The sequence below is a fragment of the Crotalus tigris genome, unplaced genomic scaffold (assembly GCF_016545835.1).
Source record: "Crotalus tigris isolate CLP2741 ecotype Arizona unplaced genomic scaffold, ASM1654583v1 scf7180000017666.27876245, whole genome shotgun sequence".
NCBI classification, from domain to species: domain Eukaryota; kingdom Metazoa; phylum Chordata; class Lepidosauria; order Squamata; family Viperidae; genus Crotalus; species Crotalus tigris.
Window position 1 is genome coordinate 1,738,887 of NW_024096551.1, and position 18,614 is coordinate 1,757,500.

Genomic DNA, 18,614 nt, shown 5'->3' on the forward strand with positions numbered 1-18,614 from the left:
ATTGGAGAATAACATAAACAGAATAAAAGAGAAAAGAGAAAGAATAGAAGAGAGGAGCGTTTGCAAACGCAGCCCCCTAGATCCTTCCCTATGGATTGGATTCCAGGAGCACACTGACCTGGTTTCAGGTTTTGCATTTTATAGCCCTTCAATGCATTGTCACACCTAAACAGCTCTTTCATCTTTATGGTGTTCTCTGAAGTTGTACTTTGTTAACCTGACCTCTTCCGTCCATCTGCTGTTATCTTGTTTATTTGGAATTCTCACTTTGGGTTAAAATCCCCTTCTTTGATAGTAGGATTTCCACTCAAAGTGTAAGTTCCTGTGTCCGGGAGATTTTTAGGCAGGATATAGTATACATTTGGTCATATATTGGCATTGCATTTCTACAATTATTTTTCTACAATTTTATAAAAGAATAACTTTTATTTCCTTCAATTTCAAATATTGAACACATGGATACAGTGTTTTCCGGTAAAATCTGTCTATTAGAGCAGCCTGATCTACCCAAATATGCGACGGAGCATGCTGCTTCCGCTTTCGCCTTTCAGTCTCAATCAAGGAGCCTTCACAGGCAGTCGCTTCTGTGACGAACTATTTCTGTATTACATTTAAATTTACCGACAAAGAATTAAAGGAGACTAGTATGGTTATTTCGAGCTAGCTGATGAGAGCTAAATGGTTTGAAATAGCTAGTCTCCCTTTAATTCTTTGTCGGTAAATTTAAATTTAAGACATGGATAGAAAATTTGAAGCAGAACGCTGAAGCACCTCTTACATCCAACAGGAGATCTCCGGGATTTATACCATAGTTCCCTGGGACGGGCTCATGTTTCTTCACCCATTAGAAAAATCCTTATCGCACCCTCCCATAAATGACCACAGGAAACTTGGTATTTGAGAAGGCGCCCATTAAAGACCAGTTTAGAGATGAGCTTTACCTCTGCTTTTTTTCTTTCCTATACTGTCTGGACTGATAGCTCTGCCCCGCCTATTTTCTGACAAAGGTCGCCTTCTTTATTGCACTGAAGCTATGAGCTTACATCTGATGATCCTGCAGAGAAGGCGCTTCTTTTAAAACAGCCCTCTAATTAAATCTTGACTTCCGGAAGAGAAAACGGAGAGGCGGTGCTTCCGGCCATTCATTCAGCACTCGGTCAGAAGCGTGCCAGTGGCTTCCCTTCGCGAGTAACGGAAGCGGCCTAGTTTGAAGTGGCTGCTCCAAGCTCAATTTTTGATCATTCCTTTTGGCTTCTCACCCTCGGGGAGGTCTCTGTCTCTGGTTTAGCCGCTTCGAGTTGCGCCTCTTGCCTTTCCACCATGAAACTCGTGCGGTAAGTGTCAGCTCTTCGGGAAAAGCGGGAATAATTCGGAAACACGTTCAGCCAGGCCCTAGCTTTCTTTTCATGGCCGCCTCTCCCTTCACTAGACTTGAGTTCTTTCCGACGCGCTTGAAGACCTTTTGTTGTCCCGTTTTGTGCTCTTTAGCTTTGGCTTGGTTCTGCTTGATCTTCAGAAGAGCAATAATTTTCCCTTGATTTTGGCCATCTATTCTCAGAATAAAATCCATTTCATCTCCTTTTTTTTCTTTGATACTGATAAATGATAAGGATTTGAGATCCACTCCATTTTGAAATAGAGAATCAGTATTATCACCCTTAAATGTCTTCAGAGCCAGGACTTTGCTTTATTAGGTGGCCATTCACAAAGGACGGCGAAGCTATTATTTCTAGTACAGAGTATATAGCGAAATCCTAACAGATGCAGGTTAAAATAAGGGAAAAACTATAGCTGCTTAAATAGCAGTATTTTACAGATCTGATTTTAGGTAACCTTATTCAGAAGCGTGAGTGATTATTATCTGCTCATTTTATATATATCACCACATGCTAAGGCTCAGTCTGGTATTGTAAGCTGCAACTATTAATATTATTGGGCAAATACAATCGAGGTTGGGACAGATTGTAAACAAACTATGCATGTAGTAGCTGTATCTTGAGTGCCCATTATGTACCTAAATAGACAAAGTCAAGCAAGCAATGAAGGTATGCATTGGGCACATAAATGTTATAATTTGAAATAGCCAAACCACCAGGCTGTTATATTAAGAGAAAGTCTAAAATGCTGTCCTGTGAATTACCAATTTACCTACTCTAAATATAGCTAGACCTTTTTCAAAGACTTTTAATGCCTTCAAGCGGTCTTCGAAGGGTGACATTTTCCCATACACACGCAGGTTTGTCCATGCAAATCTGAGGAACTTGAAACATGTTTTTTAAATCAAGTTTTATACTGATATACTTACTAAACATTTATGAATTATGGACTAAGACTTCAAGAAAGCATTGAATAGAATAGATAGCACTGGTGATAATACCTAGTTGCTTAATGAAACATCTGCAAGAAAACCACCAAGCTTAGAGAACACCAAGGATTCCACAATAGAACAGATATTTTGCTATTCAACTAAAACCTATTTTTATTTATCACAAAATTGAAGAGAACAAGACAAAGCTGTCTCTTCCTCTCCTTCCTTATTTCTACTGAAATTAGACCATTGGTTGAGAATCTATAACAAGAAAATAAAATTTCAGGAATCAAACTAGCAAATAAAATAAAATTAAGACATATGTAGATGATGTAGTACTTAATACTGATTGAAAGGATTTTCTAAAATTGACAACAAAACATAAGTAGTATGGCATGATATCTGATTAAGACTCAGATAATATAGAGCTTACCTAAAAGAAAAAAACTGTATTTGCAGTAACAAAAATGGTATTTAACATTTCTGTTGAAAATATTTGGTATTTGAGAATTTATTTAATTAAATTAATTAAAAAAATAAAGAATTAAAAAAGGTAATAAACATTTTTTAAAAATACTTATTAACAGACTTGAAAAAGACTAGCTGATTTCCTTAGATGGAAACATTTTATATTGTTTTGAGTAAGAAGAATTGCAGTGATAAAATGAACATTTGGCCTAATTTTTTTACTTTCAAATTATTTTGGAAAGAATTGAAGACAAAATATTAAACAAATGGAAGACAAATAACTAACTTTAGTTCTAGTTATTTGTCTAGTAGAAGTATCAAGCTTAGATTTTACAGGATTTGAAAGGTGGATTGATAGATTTCAAACTACTACCAAGTTACATGTTTAGTTTATAGATTGGATTATATAACTTTATGGCTGGATTCTTCTATCAAGGAAACAGAACATCTGACTAATTTACATAAATATATTTAGCTTGAAAAAATGTAAAAATATAAACAATAACCATTTAATAATAAGCAACATATTTAAACAGAAGAAAAAATTGATCCAGTCTTACCATGCTTTGATAATAAATATGGAAGCGACTTGAGCATTCATGATATGTCATACATATTGCACAATTTAATTATTAAAAATGCAAGGTTGAAATACTTTTGGGATTCTTTCTTCAGAATTATCAGAATCATATCTCTGGTTTCAGTATGTCCAAACAAGTAATAAGAAAATTCAAAAATAAGTGGAACACTTAGATACTTGACTAAATTTGAAAATTTATAACACAGAATTCTGAACATTAATGGCATGAGACTGTGTTATTTAAGGGATTGCCTCTCTCCAATTTCATCTTCCCATCCTACCAGATCCAGCAGAGAGGGCATGTTATGGGTTCCTTTACCTAGGGAGCTGTATTTCATAGGCCCTAGGTAAGAGAATTTTTCTGCAGTTGTGTCCACACTGAAATTTTCTCCCCCCTATGGTGAGGATGTCCTGGTCACTACTGAACTTCTGAAAGTCTCTCAAGACGTAGTTGTGCCAGCTGACTTGGGACTCTAGGGGATGAGTGAACTAGTGAGATGGTGTCACTATTTTGGCATTCCTTTTTTTAATTGTTTTAATTTGATTGTTACACTTTTTAATCTATTGTTTTAGTTCTATTGTTTTCTGCCCAAAGTCATTTGTGAGATGGGCAACTACTGTATATAAATTGATTTAATAATGCTAACATGAAGTCATCTGAGGCAGACTTTACTTAGTGGCAAATTAAAGTAGCATTTATAACAGGCCTTAATGTTGTATCTTCAAGAGCCTGAATCAGGATTTCTTGTACATGATTCCTCATCTTTCTGGGTTGACTTTACTTGGACTCTAGAAGGTTCCCAATTGTTACTACAAAGAATTACCTGCCTTTGTTTAATATTATTGATCAGCCCATAGAATGATTCAGATGTCAAATGGTTTTTGACATTTGCTTGTGGAGACACTTGCCTTTTGCATGAATTTCAGCTTTTATTGTCATTGTCTCATTATGTAAAGAAATTCATTTACATATAAACTAACATGTTTGTTCCAATTATGCAGATTTCTTATGAAGCTTAGTCATGAAACTGTCACCATTGAACTGAAAAATGGGACCCAGGTACATGGAACCATTACAGGTATGAGGTTTTGATGAAGAAATAGTCAAAAAGATTTGTAACTAAATAAAATTCTGAACATTTGGCAGAATTCACAGGTATCTTTCACTTAAATGACGAGTGTGTACATGTTCCCATTTTATTGATGCAAGTATGCTTTGAAACAAAATTACAGAACTGAGAAATATCTAGCATTATTAGAATTGCATTCTGGATTAGACTGAAAAATCTGCTTACCCAAACTCACTATATGATTTTTTCCAAAACTTCTAAAACTCCAGCTATTCTTTTGGAGCATTGCTTTCTGTATATTTTGTGTTTCATAGAAATCAATGACAACATTTTCACAAAAAATTTCATTGTCAAAATAAAGAAGAAATTGTCATTTATGTTTTAATACTTGTATGATATTCCAGCTAGAAGTCTTTACTTTTCTTAAATTACTGTATACAGTTGGTATCTTAAGAATATGATGTGGCATTGTTGCAAACAGCTGGGGAATTGAATAAAATGGTCATAATGAGGGGTTGTAATGAATATTCCCTCTATTAAATTCTTCCATAGGATATTCCTTTATCCCTGCTTATATTTGTTTGGACAGTTAGGCAACTCCAAGTAAAAGATCTGGTTATATCTAGCAAACATTTATTTTTGATCTTATGTAGACCATCTGTGGTCAGCAATTCTTGAAAATAAAGTTTGGTTGTAACACAGATTTTCCCAACCTTTCTGGCTTTGCTGACCAGCCGGGGGGGGGCGGGGCGGGGAATGGTCCCGTGCAAGTGGCAGGCACGCACACCTGTGCTTGTGAAATGAAGTGCATGTGTTTGCCTGCTGCTCATGCACTTACTTCCATGGCCTGGTTCCGAATGGCTCAAGGCCTGGTAGTAGAGGTTGGGGACTGTGTTGTAGCATATCTATGTTCCTTTTTAAAAGCTTTTTTTTTAATTGTAGGACATTGGGTAGAACAAAAGGCCTGATAGTTGCCAAGGGAAGAAGTGTGGCCAGTTGACTTACTTGTTATAGACCATAGTTCTAGTTAGAGAAAGATTGTGATAGGAAAAAAGTTTTGAATGACTGGAGGATAGGTCAAGTACATGAATAGTGAGTGTATGGAAGAGAGAATTTCTGTATCTATGTAGGAAATGTGATTGAGAATATTAAAAAAGAAAACAGAAATGATATTTTGGAAATAGGTGAGACAAAAGAGTCTAAGAAAGTGCAGTGTTTTTTAAAATATGTGTTTTAATGATCCTCATGATTTTTCAAGCTCTATATCAGTGGTTCTCAGCCTGTGGGTCGGGACCCCATTTGGGGTCAAACGACCATTTCACGGGGGTCGCCAAACAACGCAGTCCGCCATTTTTTCACCTTTTCCTTAGCTGTGCTACTCCCTTTTATTCTACTGGCTTTTGAAAGCCAATAGAATAGACTCTTTTGAATAGAGTCTAATTCTAGTGGCTTTCAAAAGCCAATAGGAATTGTCCAGGCTGCCTCTGCTCTGCTGAGCCCGCCAAAAGTCCCATTCTGCAAACGGTGCTGCACCAGTTGAGTAGTCCTCGACTTACGACCGGTTGGGGGGTCGCGGCATTAAAAAGTTTGCGAACCACTGCTCTATATAGTGATGATCAAATGTATAGCATTCTCACGTATCTTACATAAGATAATTTATGCTAGTTGTATGGCCATAGGTAGGCAATCTTGGAATAACATAGCCTTCCATAAGATTAGGAAATGTTCTATATTTTATTTTTCAGGAGTGGATGTCAGCATGAATACCCATCTTAAAGCTGTAAAGATGACTTTGAAGAACAGAGAACCAGTCCAGTTGGAGACATTGAGCATTCGAGGCAATAATATCAGATATTTTATTCTGCCAGACAGTTTGCCTCTTGATACTTTGTTGGTGGATGTTGAACCAAAAGTCAAATCCAAAAAAAGGGAGGCAGGTTAGTTCTTGATTTCAGACTTCAGCAGTAAATATCTGCTTCATTTAAGAATATTTTAATTTAACATCTGTGATGATGCCTAAATTGTAGCTTTAATTCTTACTGTAGTGGTTTTAAAAACAAGTTTTAACAATAAAAGGTTTATTTCGCATTGATTTGTATCACTTCAAAAATAAAAGTTGGAAGATTTCTCACTCATTTGCTGTTATTTTTGCATAATCATGTGATTCTGTAATGATCTTTTATTATCACACCCCTTCAAATCAGCTTTGATTCTATAAAACTAAGTATAGATTGTTTGGTACCTGGCTAGATATCACGTAAGACTAATTTTTGAATAAAGGAATCACATACTGTCTTTCATTTTAAAAAAGTTCTTTCAATCTTAAATTCTCTATCCTTTGTCTTGTAATTTTAATGGAGCAATAACAATTGCTTAAATAATTCTTAAATAGCAAATACATATTTCTTAAGTTACTTAAATTAAACAGTTAATTTTCCTTGGACAGAAACAGGGACTAACAGCAAATACTGGAGTACATATCACCAGACATGTCACTAGAAGGCAAAATCACAAAACTGTATCTCCCTTGCTTTGGCCATGTCATGCAGAGGAATTCACTGAAGAAAGCAATTATGGAAGTGTTAGTGCTAAAAGGAAACCAGGATGTCAAAAGAACATGGTGACTGGACACCATCAGAGATGACACCAGACAGAAGATAGAAAAAGAACTAGTGCAAAATTGGAAGATTGGAGACCTGGTCCATATATTTAGAATAACACAGTCAAGTTACATATTTTAGAGCATTATTTCTTACAAGTTTATATTTCACAAAACCTACTCATTTTCGAATTTGGAAGCAGAGATAAATGACTTGATAAGATCATTGTAAGAAAAGAGAATAATTTAACAAATTTAGCAAATAGTGATATTTTTTCACTTTTGAGTTATTTGAAATAAGTTTAAAAATAATATATACAAAATACAAACATACAGTAAAAAGTACTATGGTATGATTGCCTTTTTAAAAATAAAGTTTTATTTCTTTATGTTCAGTTGCAGGAAGAGGACGTGGAAGAGGAAGAGGACGTGGAAGAGGACGTGGAAGAGGAAGAGGGGGTCCAAGACGATAACTTCTTTATATCTGTTATTAAAAAAAAGGCCTCAAACAACTGGTATTTTTTTTACAGGTTTTGTTTTGTGTCAGTTTAAATAAACAAATATGGAAAATGTGTCACTAAGTTCAAATTCTACATTCATACATTACATGAAACCCCTGATTACATATGTATTATCTTTAACATTGATAGCCAAAACTTAGAAATTAACTTTAAATAGAAAAATTTAATTCTGAATTCCAGAATTGTGAAATTTGCAGTCTATCTTTTCTTCTTATATCATCTGCTGAAACCTGAAGGATTTGTGAATATTTCAGTTTATAGAGAAATTAAATATAGTCCTCATTTAGCAGCCACATTTGGGACCAGCAGCTCTGTTGTTAAGGCTCTAAGAGTGCTTTTCTTTTTTGCACTTCTCTATCCTTTGAAATTCTCACCATGACACTGGGATAATTGGCAACAAGGGAATTAACACTTGTATTTATATTTGCTGGAGAATCAATGGCTTACAAGAGAGTAAGCAAATAAATAATGGGAAATGCACCAGGTTTGCATAGTGCATTCTTAGCTGCCACGTTGACAATATGTTGCTTTCAATATGTATTCCCCATTGTGACCTTCCTTACTCTCTTGTAATCCCTTTCCAATCTTTCCACTCTACAAAGGGAGGGGACCAAGGAAAAATAATAGGTCATTTACAATACAATCGGTGCTGACTGTAATGGCACTTGTGACTGAGAGAATGCTGTGGAGACTGCAAATATGGTAGTTGCTTATAAAGTTCTTTACCATTGTAATTTCAAATGGTTTCTGAACAAGGTAATTAATAAGCAAGGATAATCTGTATTTTGAAATTACTTTGAAGAGTGGCATAAGGAAACAAAAACATTTTACCGAAATCCCTTTGTCTTAAAAGCAATAAAAACTAAGAAATAGGCAAGTAAAACAAAAGTAACAATTTTCCTCACAGGATTTTCTGATTTAGGTTTCTGTGATTTGATAATAACATTAAAAAATATTTCACAGTAATTATTTAAACATGATGCCATGTTCAGTATATAACTAAAATTTGTATGACTTTAGTTTCTTAGTTCATAATTCCAATGTAGCCCTTAAAATTTTCCAGCCCTGTTGCCCATTGTTTTTGTAGTTCATTTGGGAATTATGGACATTCATTAGATTGCTACAGTTCTGATAGGTAGTAAAGAATGACAATGCTTTGTTCATATAACTTACAAATTACTATGAAAATAATCAAACTATCCATATAGAAAAATCAGTTTCTTGTACCATATGACTTCTTGGATGTTTTACAACCAGAGTTCACATTCACATATGCCAGATTTCCTTTGTGTAATTGAACAGAACCAGTATTTTCAAGTATAATCTTGTCTTTATTAAAACCAATCTCCAGTTATCTTCTGCAAAGCCGTTTTCTTGATGGAGAATGGATAAGACTATTTTGGCAGGAATATTTGGTTACCCGGGATTTGCTTTTTTGATTGCTGCGACTTAAAACCTATAATCTTCAAACTGGGATATGAAAGCTGCATCGGTTGCTAAAGTCCAATTATTGGTGATTTCTTCTGAGCTTTATAAAAGTTACTAATGCTCCTAATGGTATGCATAATGATGTTGATGCCACAAGCAGACCAATAACTGCTAGGCCACCTCTTGGATAATCTTTTGTAACCAGCTTTCCCTACAAGAAAAACAACCAAATTATGAAACTGCCTACAATAATGCCAAGGAAAGATATGTTGGTATTTTAATCTTGGGGTTGATGGTAAAACATTTCTATTATTAAATGATTGCATTTTTTCATTTGCATTCTTTTCATAGTATAATTTTTCATGCTTCAAATTTCAGTAATGGTAATTATAATGCAATTATAGAATGGCAATTATATAGATGCTACCGTAGTCGCCTAGATTGAATCATTTCAAATTCAAAGGCAGATATTTTTCACCATTTTTCCAGCTTGGGTCCATTTTACTGGTTGCAATTCCTGGAATTCCCAGCCAATATAATTTTTTGCTATATTGACCAGCAAATTTGAAAATTGCATTCTATAATATTGAAAAACTGCCATGTTAGGAAAGGATGTTTTACACCAATGTGTTTTATGAATTATTTATTTTTTATATTTTTAGATCGCCCATCTCTCCCAACTGCTAAATTTAAGCTGCAAACAGAAAAAACAAATTCAGTAAAATACCTCTGTTGCATCCCAGGCTTGATACTGGGATATCCCAGTCCTGATGTAGTCCGTGATGTAAAACACAAATAGGCTTATGATTAATATTGGACTGATAAAAGCCCATAAAATTTTCCAATACCAACTTGGCTCATGTCCAATCATCACGCAAAGGTCTTTACTAAATCTATTAAAGAAAAATAAGCACCAAATTGGCATTTATCATTCCTATTATAAAGCAGTTGCTATGAAGCATTATGTTAGAATGCTATCTTAAAATGCTTTAAAAAGCTCTTGATATCTTGGAAGAAATTGGTATGTAAGTGCAAAATAATAAATTATACAATGACATGGTAATGATGTGATAAGAAAGCATTGTTACTAACTTACCTTTTTAACCCATATATGTAACAAACAGCAATAGTTTCCACCAGTACAATAAGCAGCAAGGAAAGAGTAGCAGCATAATCATTGAAGATATTAAACCAATAGTTACCAGCCCTCGTAGTAAATATTAGGCCAATGACACAGTTGATGATGCACACGCTACCTATAAAAATAACAAATGCTTTCAACCTCAATGTTTAAAAAAGCTTGGATCAGAACAAATTTTATATTCTTTTTACTGAATATGTAGTCCTGCTAGAAATAATAGTTGCTTTAATTTCAAATCAGACAAGATATATTGCAGTTTTTTCAACTTACCGATGATGGCTAGAATTGGTATAGTCATACAATTTACAGAGAGAAAACTAGCTTATAGCAAAATAATCTATAGTGTTGAATCTCAGTCTTTAAAAAAATAGAAAACAAATTGGATTGAACTGATATATCAACATTGTCTGATTTGCATTGTCTCACAAGATTATAGGTACAATTGGAGTGGGGAGGTACCTTTAAATCAGCTTTAACTCCTGGTGACTGAACAAGTCTCTGCAATGTTCTTGGCAAGCTTTTTGGGGAGTGGTTTGCCATTAGTGTTCTTCTTAGGATTAAGAGAAGGACTGGCCCAAGGTCACTCAGCTGGCTTTATGCCTAAGGCAGGCCTAGAATAGATGGTTTCACAGTTTCTAGCTCAGGACCTTAATCACTACACCAAATTGGCTCCTTTTTAGAAATAAGGATGTTCACATTTCTAGTCATGGATATTTTGCTAATTAGAAGAGGAACTGCCTGCAGTTGGCATTCACATATAACCATAAGAAGGATTATGCATGATTATGATCAAAGCCATACAGGTAATCCTCAAGTTATGAATGTAATAGAGCCTGCCAATTACATTCGTAACCCGAAGAGTCATTAATTAGATCACATTAAATGAAAGTGATCCCTGTTTTACCCAATGTATTCACTAGTCAAATGCATAGGCCGTTAAGTACACGTGAGGTATCTCAGGGTGAGGAAGACCATGGGGGGGCTCTGCTTCCAACCACCCAAGGCCTCCAATCCACTGAGATATATCATGCTTCCCCCCCCCATCCTGCCCCACTGGGTCCCCACAGGCACTGGGCCTGTGGGGATTCACTTTTCGAAGATCGTGATGATCAAGCAAGCTGTTTCCTCTCCAGCCTCTTTGCTGCAGTTTCTTTGTTTGCTCCTGGCATTCCAAAAGCAGAAAGCAAAGACAACAGGACAAGTGCGCCCTGCTCAGCTTCGTTAACTCACCGAGACTGCCTGCACAGGACACCCATTCTGCTTTTGGAGTACCAGGCGGCCTCTATAAGTCTGAAGGAATGCGATTTCGCGTCCCCAAATCCTCTGTTCTCACGCCGAAAACTTTTGCAAAGGGATGGAAGTTTGGGAGGAGCGATCTAATGCTGCTCAAAGCCTTCTGTCCCTTTGCAAAAGCTTTCAGCGTGGAGAATAGAGGCCTGAAGGAATGCAATCTCATGCCCCCAAAGATTTCTGTTCTCCATGGCCAAAACTTTTGCAAAGGGATGGTTCGGGGATCGATCTCGCACTCCTTCTGGCTCACCAAGGCTGTGTGGCACTCCAAAAGTGGATCAGGTGTCCTGTGCAGACAGCCAAGCTGAGCAGACCATGCCCCTCCTGCTCTTCCTCCACTCTCTCCACTCCATTTTTGGAACTCAGGTAGCAGGCAAAGAAACCAGGCTGCCACACAAACCCCGCAGCAGAGAGGCTGGAGAGGAAACAGCTCCCTTGGGGAGAGAGAAGGAGCAGTCAGCCTGTTCTGGAACTCAGGATCTTCGAAAGGTAAATGAGCGATCGGTAACAGGATGGAGAGGAGCCGGTGGGCTAATATAGCAGGGCCAGTGTCTGTTAGGTTCCTGTCAGGGAGGGGGAATAGGCAGAGGGGAGGTTGCAGTGTCTCTGTGGTTGGTCATAAGGGTGACTGACTGCTGCGATGCTGCAACATTTATAACTTCGGGACTGTATCATAAGTACTTTTGGCAGGGTTGTGTCATAACTTTGAACCATTGCTAAATGAACTGTCGTAATTCGAGAACTACCTGTATTGCAATTACAGGCATATCATGATATCTTCTAATTGTACTGCTAGTCTTACCAGGCCTTGAAATTATTCAATATCATTGTAGCTATCAAATTTACCTGAGATAATCTCCCTGGGTACATGAGAAGAGAGGAACTTGATGTCAGTCAGAGGAGTAAGAATGGCTGCAGTGTTTCCCAGCATGCTGCCTATTCCAAGCATCAGCAGCATGACAAAATATAGCACTGAATACAATTGTGAGATCTCCATATTTTTAATTGCTTCAGAATATACTATGAATGCTAGCCCAGTCCCTTGCACAGCCTGATGAAAAAAGAGCAAAATTATTAAGAAGAACAAATTCAGTGTCTTGTATACAAGAACCATTGGTTAAAGGAAAAATCATTTTTTTCCCAGGGCCTAACCATTGCCTTAACAATTGTAAATTATTGTTTAAAACTTGAGAAAAAAAAATGAGTTGAACTAAGTCTATTATTACAACGATGGTTTCACTTAGAGGATAAAAAAATTGCAAGGCAGTTAGGTCAGATGGCTGCTGTATTTGACTATGATGTAAATATTTTAGAATGTGGCTGAACTAAAATAAAATGCTGAATATTTTTAATTTATATGCTTGGAAAAAATATGAAGAAAGTTGTTTTGACATTATTTCTTTGTGGGGTCCTATTCACTTGTTTATTGCTGTTTGATAGATCTTTCTGCTATCAGATCTCAACCATTTAAAAAGTTATAGATAAGGAGTAGCACTTTCAAGTGAGCCTAAGAATGAACTGGAAGCCAGTGAGAGCCATTTATTGGCTGTTTTTATGTAATATCCGAAGCCATTGGAGGAAATGGTCCTGTATCTCTTCCAATACCTCTACGAAGAAAAGCAATATATAAAGTGAAGAGATACAGGTAGTCCTCAGTTAGCCATCATAATTTGGATTGGCACAGTTATTAAGCGAAGCATTTGCAATGTGAAACTGTGATTGCTTACATTCCTGTTTCAGATTTCCTTTGCTTTACAGATCTGCAACTGTTGTAAATGTGAAGATTGATTGCAAAAAAAAAAAATCATTATCACTGTAACCATGAATGATTGCTAAATTAGTGAATTACTAAACAAGAATTACACACACACACACATATATACATGTACATGTACATACATACATATGTACATACATGCATGCATACATACATACATACATACATACATACATACATATATATATATATAAAATTTACTGGGTTATTTGATTAGCCAGAATAATTTCAATTTGTTGGGTTCACTTAATTTGCTAAACAATCATTCAGCAAATCTTAAGAGCTATTTCTAAAAACCCTAATTTCCAAACAAGCAAGCCATATTTCACCATGTGTACCCAGTAAAGAATATTGAAATTAATCTCTGTTCATTTATGTTTCATCTGCCTGGCCATATATGGCCTGCAAAATCCACATGACAATTAGATGGCAACATTTACTCAAAAAACTCTTAACTTAGTTGCCAACTATTCATCATCTGTGTTTTTGTAGTTCAGAACAAATCACACATCAATTTAGGTGGCATGCTAGAATCCAATAATAGTCCTACACTCACTATGAGTATTTCATCCAATCTAAATGATTTCCATAAGTGCTTCAGAGCTTGAGATGATACCATTCAGTCAAAATTGGTATTAATTATGATCTAGAACTAGATGTTGAAACAAAACAATAGTATGGGATTGTAGAAGGGATGATGAAATTGAACAATGGTATGGATAGTGGAAGTGACATTCATTCTGGATAAGTGCACAATAACCTGTGAAAAGTTGCCTTGCACATTTTGCAACACCTGATTTCTGTTAATCTTTTATAGTTACTAATTTTTTGCCAAATCATATCTAGTACTATTATAATGTTTTTCAAAAGTTATGTTTTGCCTTTGTGAGCATTGTAACATATAAAGAAAACAACACCGATTGTAAAACTGAGACATAGCATTAGGAAAAAGTCTTAATACTGTTGCCATTGCAGCATCAATTATAAGCCTCTTTTTGCAATTTGATCCAGATTACCAGGTGGGAAAACTACTATATAGTTTTGAACACAAACACACACGCATACACAAACACAAAATTTTACCCTGACTTTCAAGGTTTATCATTCATTCATTCATTCATTCACCACAATGTAGGTAGTTATAATTACAATCAACCCACTTCAAAGGATTGTTGTTCTAGGTCCACTTTATTTATTATTTATTAATAATATTAATTATTAGTATTAATTAATCAAGTTGGTGAAGCTTTGTTTACATGGAAATGTAAATTGAAGAAGAACTTAACTGCTTGAAAAAATGTTAAGATTCAACAAGTTTCAATACCCAAACAGGAATATGCATTGCTATGAAGATAAAAATGGAGAACTGACAATAATCTGAAGTAAGACTAAGAGGTAATTACTGATTTCCCCCAAGATGGCGTGCTGAGCAGCAGGCAATTTTTTTCTCTCCCACTGACAAATTGCTGATTTTTGTCACCAAAGCTGGCTATTTATCAACTTTGCTCCCTAGCATCGAACAGAAACAAGAAGGAAGGACAAAGAAAATCTTTGGACTTTTGTGCATCTTCAAAGGAGAGGGATCTTGAAGATTGCAATTCTCAGTAAGGAGCAATCAGAAGGTCAAGTCTTTTACCATCTTTACCATTCAGCTGATAATTTTTTTAAGCATGCCTTGGTTTTAATTGCACTTTTAAAATTTCTTTACTTTTCTATCTATACTTTTTAATAAACTAGTGCAGGGATTCCCAACTCCTGAGCCACAGCCCAGTAACAGATTGTAAGCTATTTGCAACTGGGCCATGGAAGTGGCAGGCTCACACGCACATGCACATCCACATTTGTGTGAGCAGCAGGCAAATCCATGCACGCAAGCTCCATTTGTATGAGTGGTAGGCGTGCGTCCATGCTGCTTGCACAAATGGAGCTGCATGCACACGTTTACCAGCCACTTGTGTGGAACCATTCTTGTCTTCTCCTTGCCAATCCACAAAGCCAGAAAGGTTGGACTAGTTGACCGCTGACCTATCTTACAACCCTTGCCGGATTTTTACAACTTTTTTCTTTGTTCTCTCATTGTTTGCAATTGAATTACAAAACACTTTCATTTTCCGTAGGGAAGCTGGCGGGGATAATTCACTTTCTGGTAGTAAGTGTAGGACTTACACTTACATTGGATTATATTATAAGAATTTTATTCTTACCAATATTTTTTTTAAAGGAAAGAAAAATGGGAAAATTCTTTTGATTACTTTTTACCCTGGGAAAAATATCTTAACTTCTCTCTCTATAGACATTTTCTAATGATATATCTGCTTCTCTTATCCCTGAAAGGAATTGTGTGTTTTTCAAAATATCTACAAAAGAAGATAAAGCTTTTCTGGGAACATTTTAAAAAAGAATGCTTTCTATTTTACTGGCTTTTTTTCTAAATAAAAAAAAGATGGGTTAACAGTGGTTTAGAATCAAACTCAGGATAACACCAAAAAGCAGAAAATAACAGTTGGACTTCGCAATTTGATGAATTGGAATATGATTTGTTGCTGCAAGACATGAAGAAGGACAAACCTGGTCTGAAAATTCAGATCTGGCAGAAAAGTTTGACAAGGACACGAATACAAGAAATTCAGAAATAATGGAATTTATGAGTGATTGGGTTTTTTAGGATGAATCCTACCTTTTCAGACAGACTTTTTGAACAGTGGATGTTGCAGAGATACTTATAACAGAAACTCCTGGCTCTGTGAAATGGGATGCAATTGTTGGGAAATATCCCAATTAAAAATCTAAAGAATGGTTTTATTATCAAAAGTCAAACGAGGATCTTGGCCAGATTAGAGATAAGGATTGAAGTTATAAGAAACTGTTGTAAACTTTCTATGAGCTTATTACAATAAAAATTGTTAATAAAGGGCTTTTAAAGTTTAACGTAGTTGTTGATTAACCTGTTATTATAGCTAGATGTATAACAGGTCAGGTTGGTTTATATAGATGTACAAGCTTATAAATCTTAGACCTGGTTAAATGAGGATTTAAACAAGGTCTCCCATTCTCAATAGATCAGCCATTGCATATTCAAGGCACTGACCAAATTTCTTGACATCAGCAAGTGGGTGTCATCATATTATTTCTGGAAAAAAGAGAGGAAGGAAGGAAGGAAGGGAGGGAGGGAGGGAGGGAGGGAGGGAGGAAGGAAGGAAGGAAGGAAGGAAGGAAGGAAGGAAGGAAGGAAGGAAGGAAGGAAGGAAGGAAGGAAGGAAGGAAGGAAGGAATGAGAGAGGGAGGAACTCACAGTGTCTAGTTCAGTTTCCAAAGTGCAGTTCTTGATCTGTGGCAATACTTCTGCATATTTTCCAGGATAAGAAGATTCTAGGTACTGTTTCATATTCTCAAGGTTTTCTGTTGTCAATAAACCTTCTTTCAGATCAAAAAAATTAGTCAACAGCAAGATCACTCTGAAAGGCAATTTAAAAAATATATAATAAAACAAATAACAGGATTCTGAACACTTTTCAACATTTTAGAGTTTTCAAAAAGTAAGAAGGGGAAAGCAATTCAAGGAAGACAGAATTACTGTTTATTTATCATAACAAAAAATATTATTAAATTTTAGACAGTTGTTAGCAGCACATTAGCTGTGGTTACAAGTATTAAGATCCATTTTTAATGAGATTTCATACTTAGTTGTCATCTTATTTCAGAAACCTTTCTAAAACCAGATACCTTATATATCATAAAAGAAACTTTTCTTGGAGTATGAATCAGGAATTATTTATTGAAAAAAATCCTAACTTCAGTAAATCAATTTTAAATGTGTATGTTGATTGAGCAGATTTAAAAGAGAAAAACAAATCTGGATTAAAAACCAAGCTTACTTGTTCATGCAGCTTTCATAGTTGAAAGTTGCTTTAAAACCATAAATGGAGAATGTGACAATGCTGGCAAATATTGAGGTGCCACTATTTATTAAGGAAACAATGATGGCATGTCGCTCACAATTGTTGTTTGGCTCATTGTAGCTGGCAAACGCTATCAAACTACCAAAGCCCAGGCCGAGAGAGAAGAAGATTTGAGTAGCTGCATTAATCCAGGTCTTGGGGTTTGCTAGTTGCTCTAGCTGCAAGGCATAATTGATGAGAATGGATTAATGATGTATCATTTTCAGAAAGTAGCTATATTAGTCATATTGCGCATAGCAAAAATCCAGAGGCACCCACAAATTTCTTTTTTTTGGTAGCATTTCAAAATTTCTACTTCCTTAATGGAACTGAAAGACAGCTCACTACCAGTCTGTAGTTTATGATATAGCTCAGAGGCCCCCAATCTTTTGGGCACCAGGGATTGGTTGTGTGGAGAGAGGTTTTTCTGCAGACCGGAGGGGGCTTGGTTTTGTATGCTGCCTGCCTCCTGCAGATGGGGCTTTCCTTGTTTGTGTGGACCGGTTGCTGGCATGCCGCAGCCCAGTACTGGTCCACGGACTAGGGGTTGGGGACCCCTGATATAGATAGTCCTTGATTTACAATTGGTCACTTAGCAATTGTTCAAAGTTGCAACAGAACTGGATTTGAAGTTCTGACAGTTTCCTCTCCCCCCAGTCACATTGCCAAACTTCAGGCACTTTGAAACTAGGCAGCATTTGTGGCCTAGTTTTACAAGTTCGATTGAAAACTGGAATTTACTTCTGGTTTTCTGCAAAACTGCACCTATAGCAAAACACTGGATTGCTTAACAACCATGGCATTCACTTAACAACTACAACTGCCATTTTACAATTGCTGTATTCGTTTAATGATTGCTGCAAAAAAAGTTGTAAAAATGGGTCGATCATGTGATCAATCCATTTTATGACCGTCACGACTTACAACTGTGATGGGCAGGCTCCATTTTGATTATAAATTGAGGGCTACCTGTAATGAAAAAGAATGCAGCATATTGGCTCAGCTTTAAACACAGCCATTTTCTGCAGTTTAATTAAATCCAAATGCATAAGGTCATATTTACATCAGATTTAATGAATTTACTTTTTTTCTTAGAAGTACTCAAAGTTTAATAAGATAATTATGGTTTTATTATTACTAAAATAAAGTTGGTGCCAGGCATTTGAGTATTAGGGATATTGTCCTGCACCTGATCTCCTTTTCTGCAAGTGTAACCAACCTTCAAATTCAAACTTATTGCTTGAATCTGTAGTATTGGGAATAATGCAATGGGATATTTTTATTGGCAGAGAAATATCTATAACCAGAAGAGATTATATCTCCTCTCTTCCCCTAGATAAATCTGTCCTAGAGGAGTGGAATATGAGCCAGAGAAGATTTGGGAAGGAAGGCAGGATTCCACCATATTATGTGGTATTGATTATTTTCCTGTTTACCCAGTTCTGTAATCATACTATGATTAAATATTGTCCACATATCATATATATATATATA

At 35.9% G+C, this 18,614-nt stretch overlaps 2 protein-coding genes across 6 annotated transcripts in view; one reads left to right on the forward strand and one right to left on the reverse strand.

Moving 5' to 3' along the window:
• The first annotated feature begins 1,130 nt into the window (after positions 1-1,130).
• Positions 1,131-7,606, forward strand: SNRPD1 (small nuclear ribonucleoprotein D1 polypeptide). The gene is made up of 4 exons (XM_039336144.1): positions 1,131-1,334; positions 4,359-4,435; positions 6,172-6,363; positions 7,422-7,606. Exons 1-4 carry the CDS (start codon positions 1,321-1,323, stop codon positions 7,496-7,498), a joined length of 360 nt encoding a protein of 119 aa, XP_039192078.1. The 5' UTR covers positions 1,131-1,320; the 3' UTR covers positions 7,499-7,606.
• A 147-nt stretch (positions 7,607-7,753) lies between these two features.
• The window catches only part of SLC6A20 (solute carrier family 6 member 20), a 44,426-nt gene continuing 33,565 nt past the window's right edge, over positions 7,754-18,614 (reverse strand). For 4 of the 5 annotated variants that reach the window (XM_039336139.1, XM_039336138.1, XM_039336141.1 and 1 more), the window contains 6 exons: positions 17,058-17,299; positions 16,475-16,637; positions 12,252-12,456; positions 10,071-10,230; positions 9,702-9,867; positions 7,754-9,185 (listed from right to left, as the gene is read on the reverse strand). In XM_039336139.1, the coding sequence (XP_039192073.1) occupies positions 9,054-9,185; positions 9,702-9,867; positions 10,071-10,230; positions 12,252-12,456; positions 16,475-16,637; positions 17,058-17,299 (1,068 nt within the window). In that variant the 3' untranslated portion in view covers positions 7,754-9,053. Of the gene's footprint in view, positions 9,186-9,701; positions 9,868-10,070; positions 10,231-12,251; positions 12,457-16,474; positions 16,638-17,057; positions 17,300-18,614 lie in introns of those variants that run through there. The other variant, XM_039336143.1, reaches the window with a different exon arrangement.

Bases quoted from the DNA above. Each gene is read 5' to 3' on its own strand.
- SNRPD1 (XM_039336144.1), top strand. The intron at 4,436-6,171 runs GTATGAGGTTTT...TTTATTTTTCAG, and splicing joins GGTACATGGAACCATTACAG to GAGTGGATGTCAGCATGAAT. The intron at 6,364-7,421 runs GTTAGTTCTTGA...CTTTATGTTCAG, and splicing joins ATCCAAAAAAAGGGAGGCAG to TTGCAGGAAGAGGACGTGGA.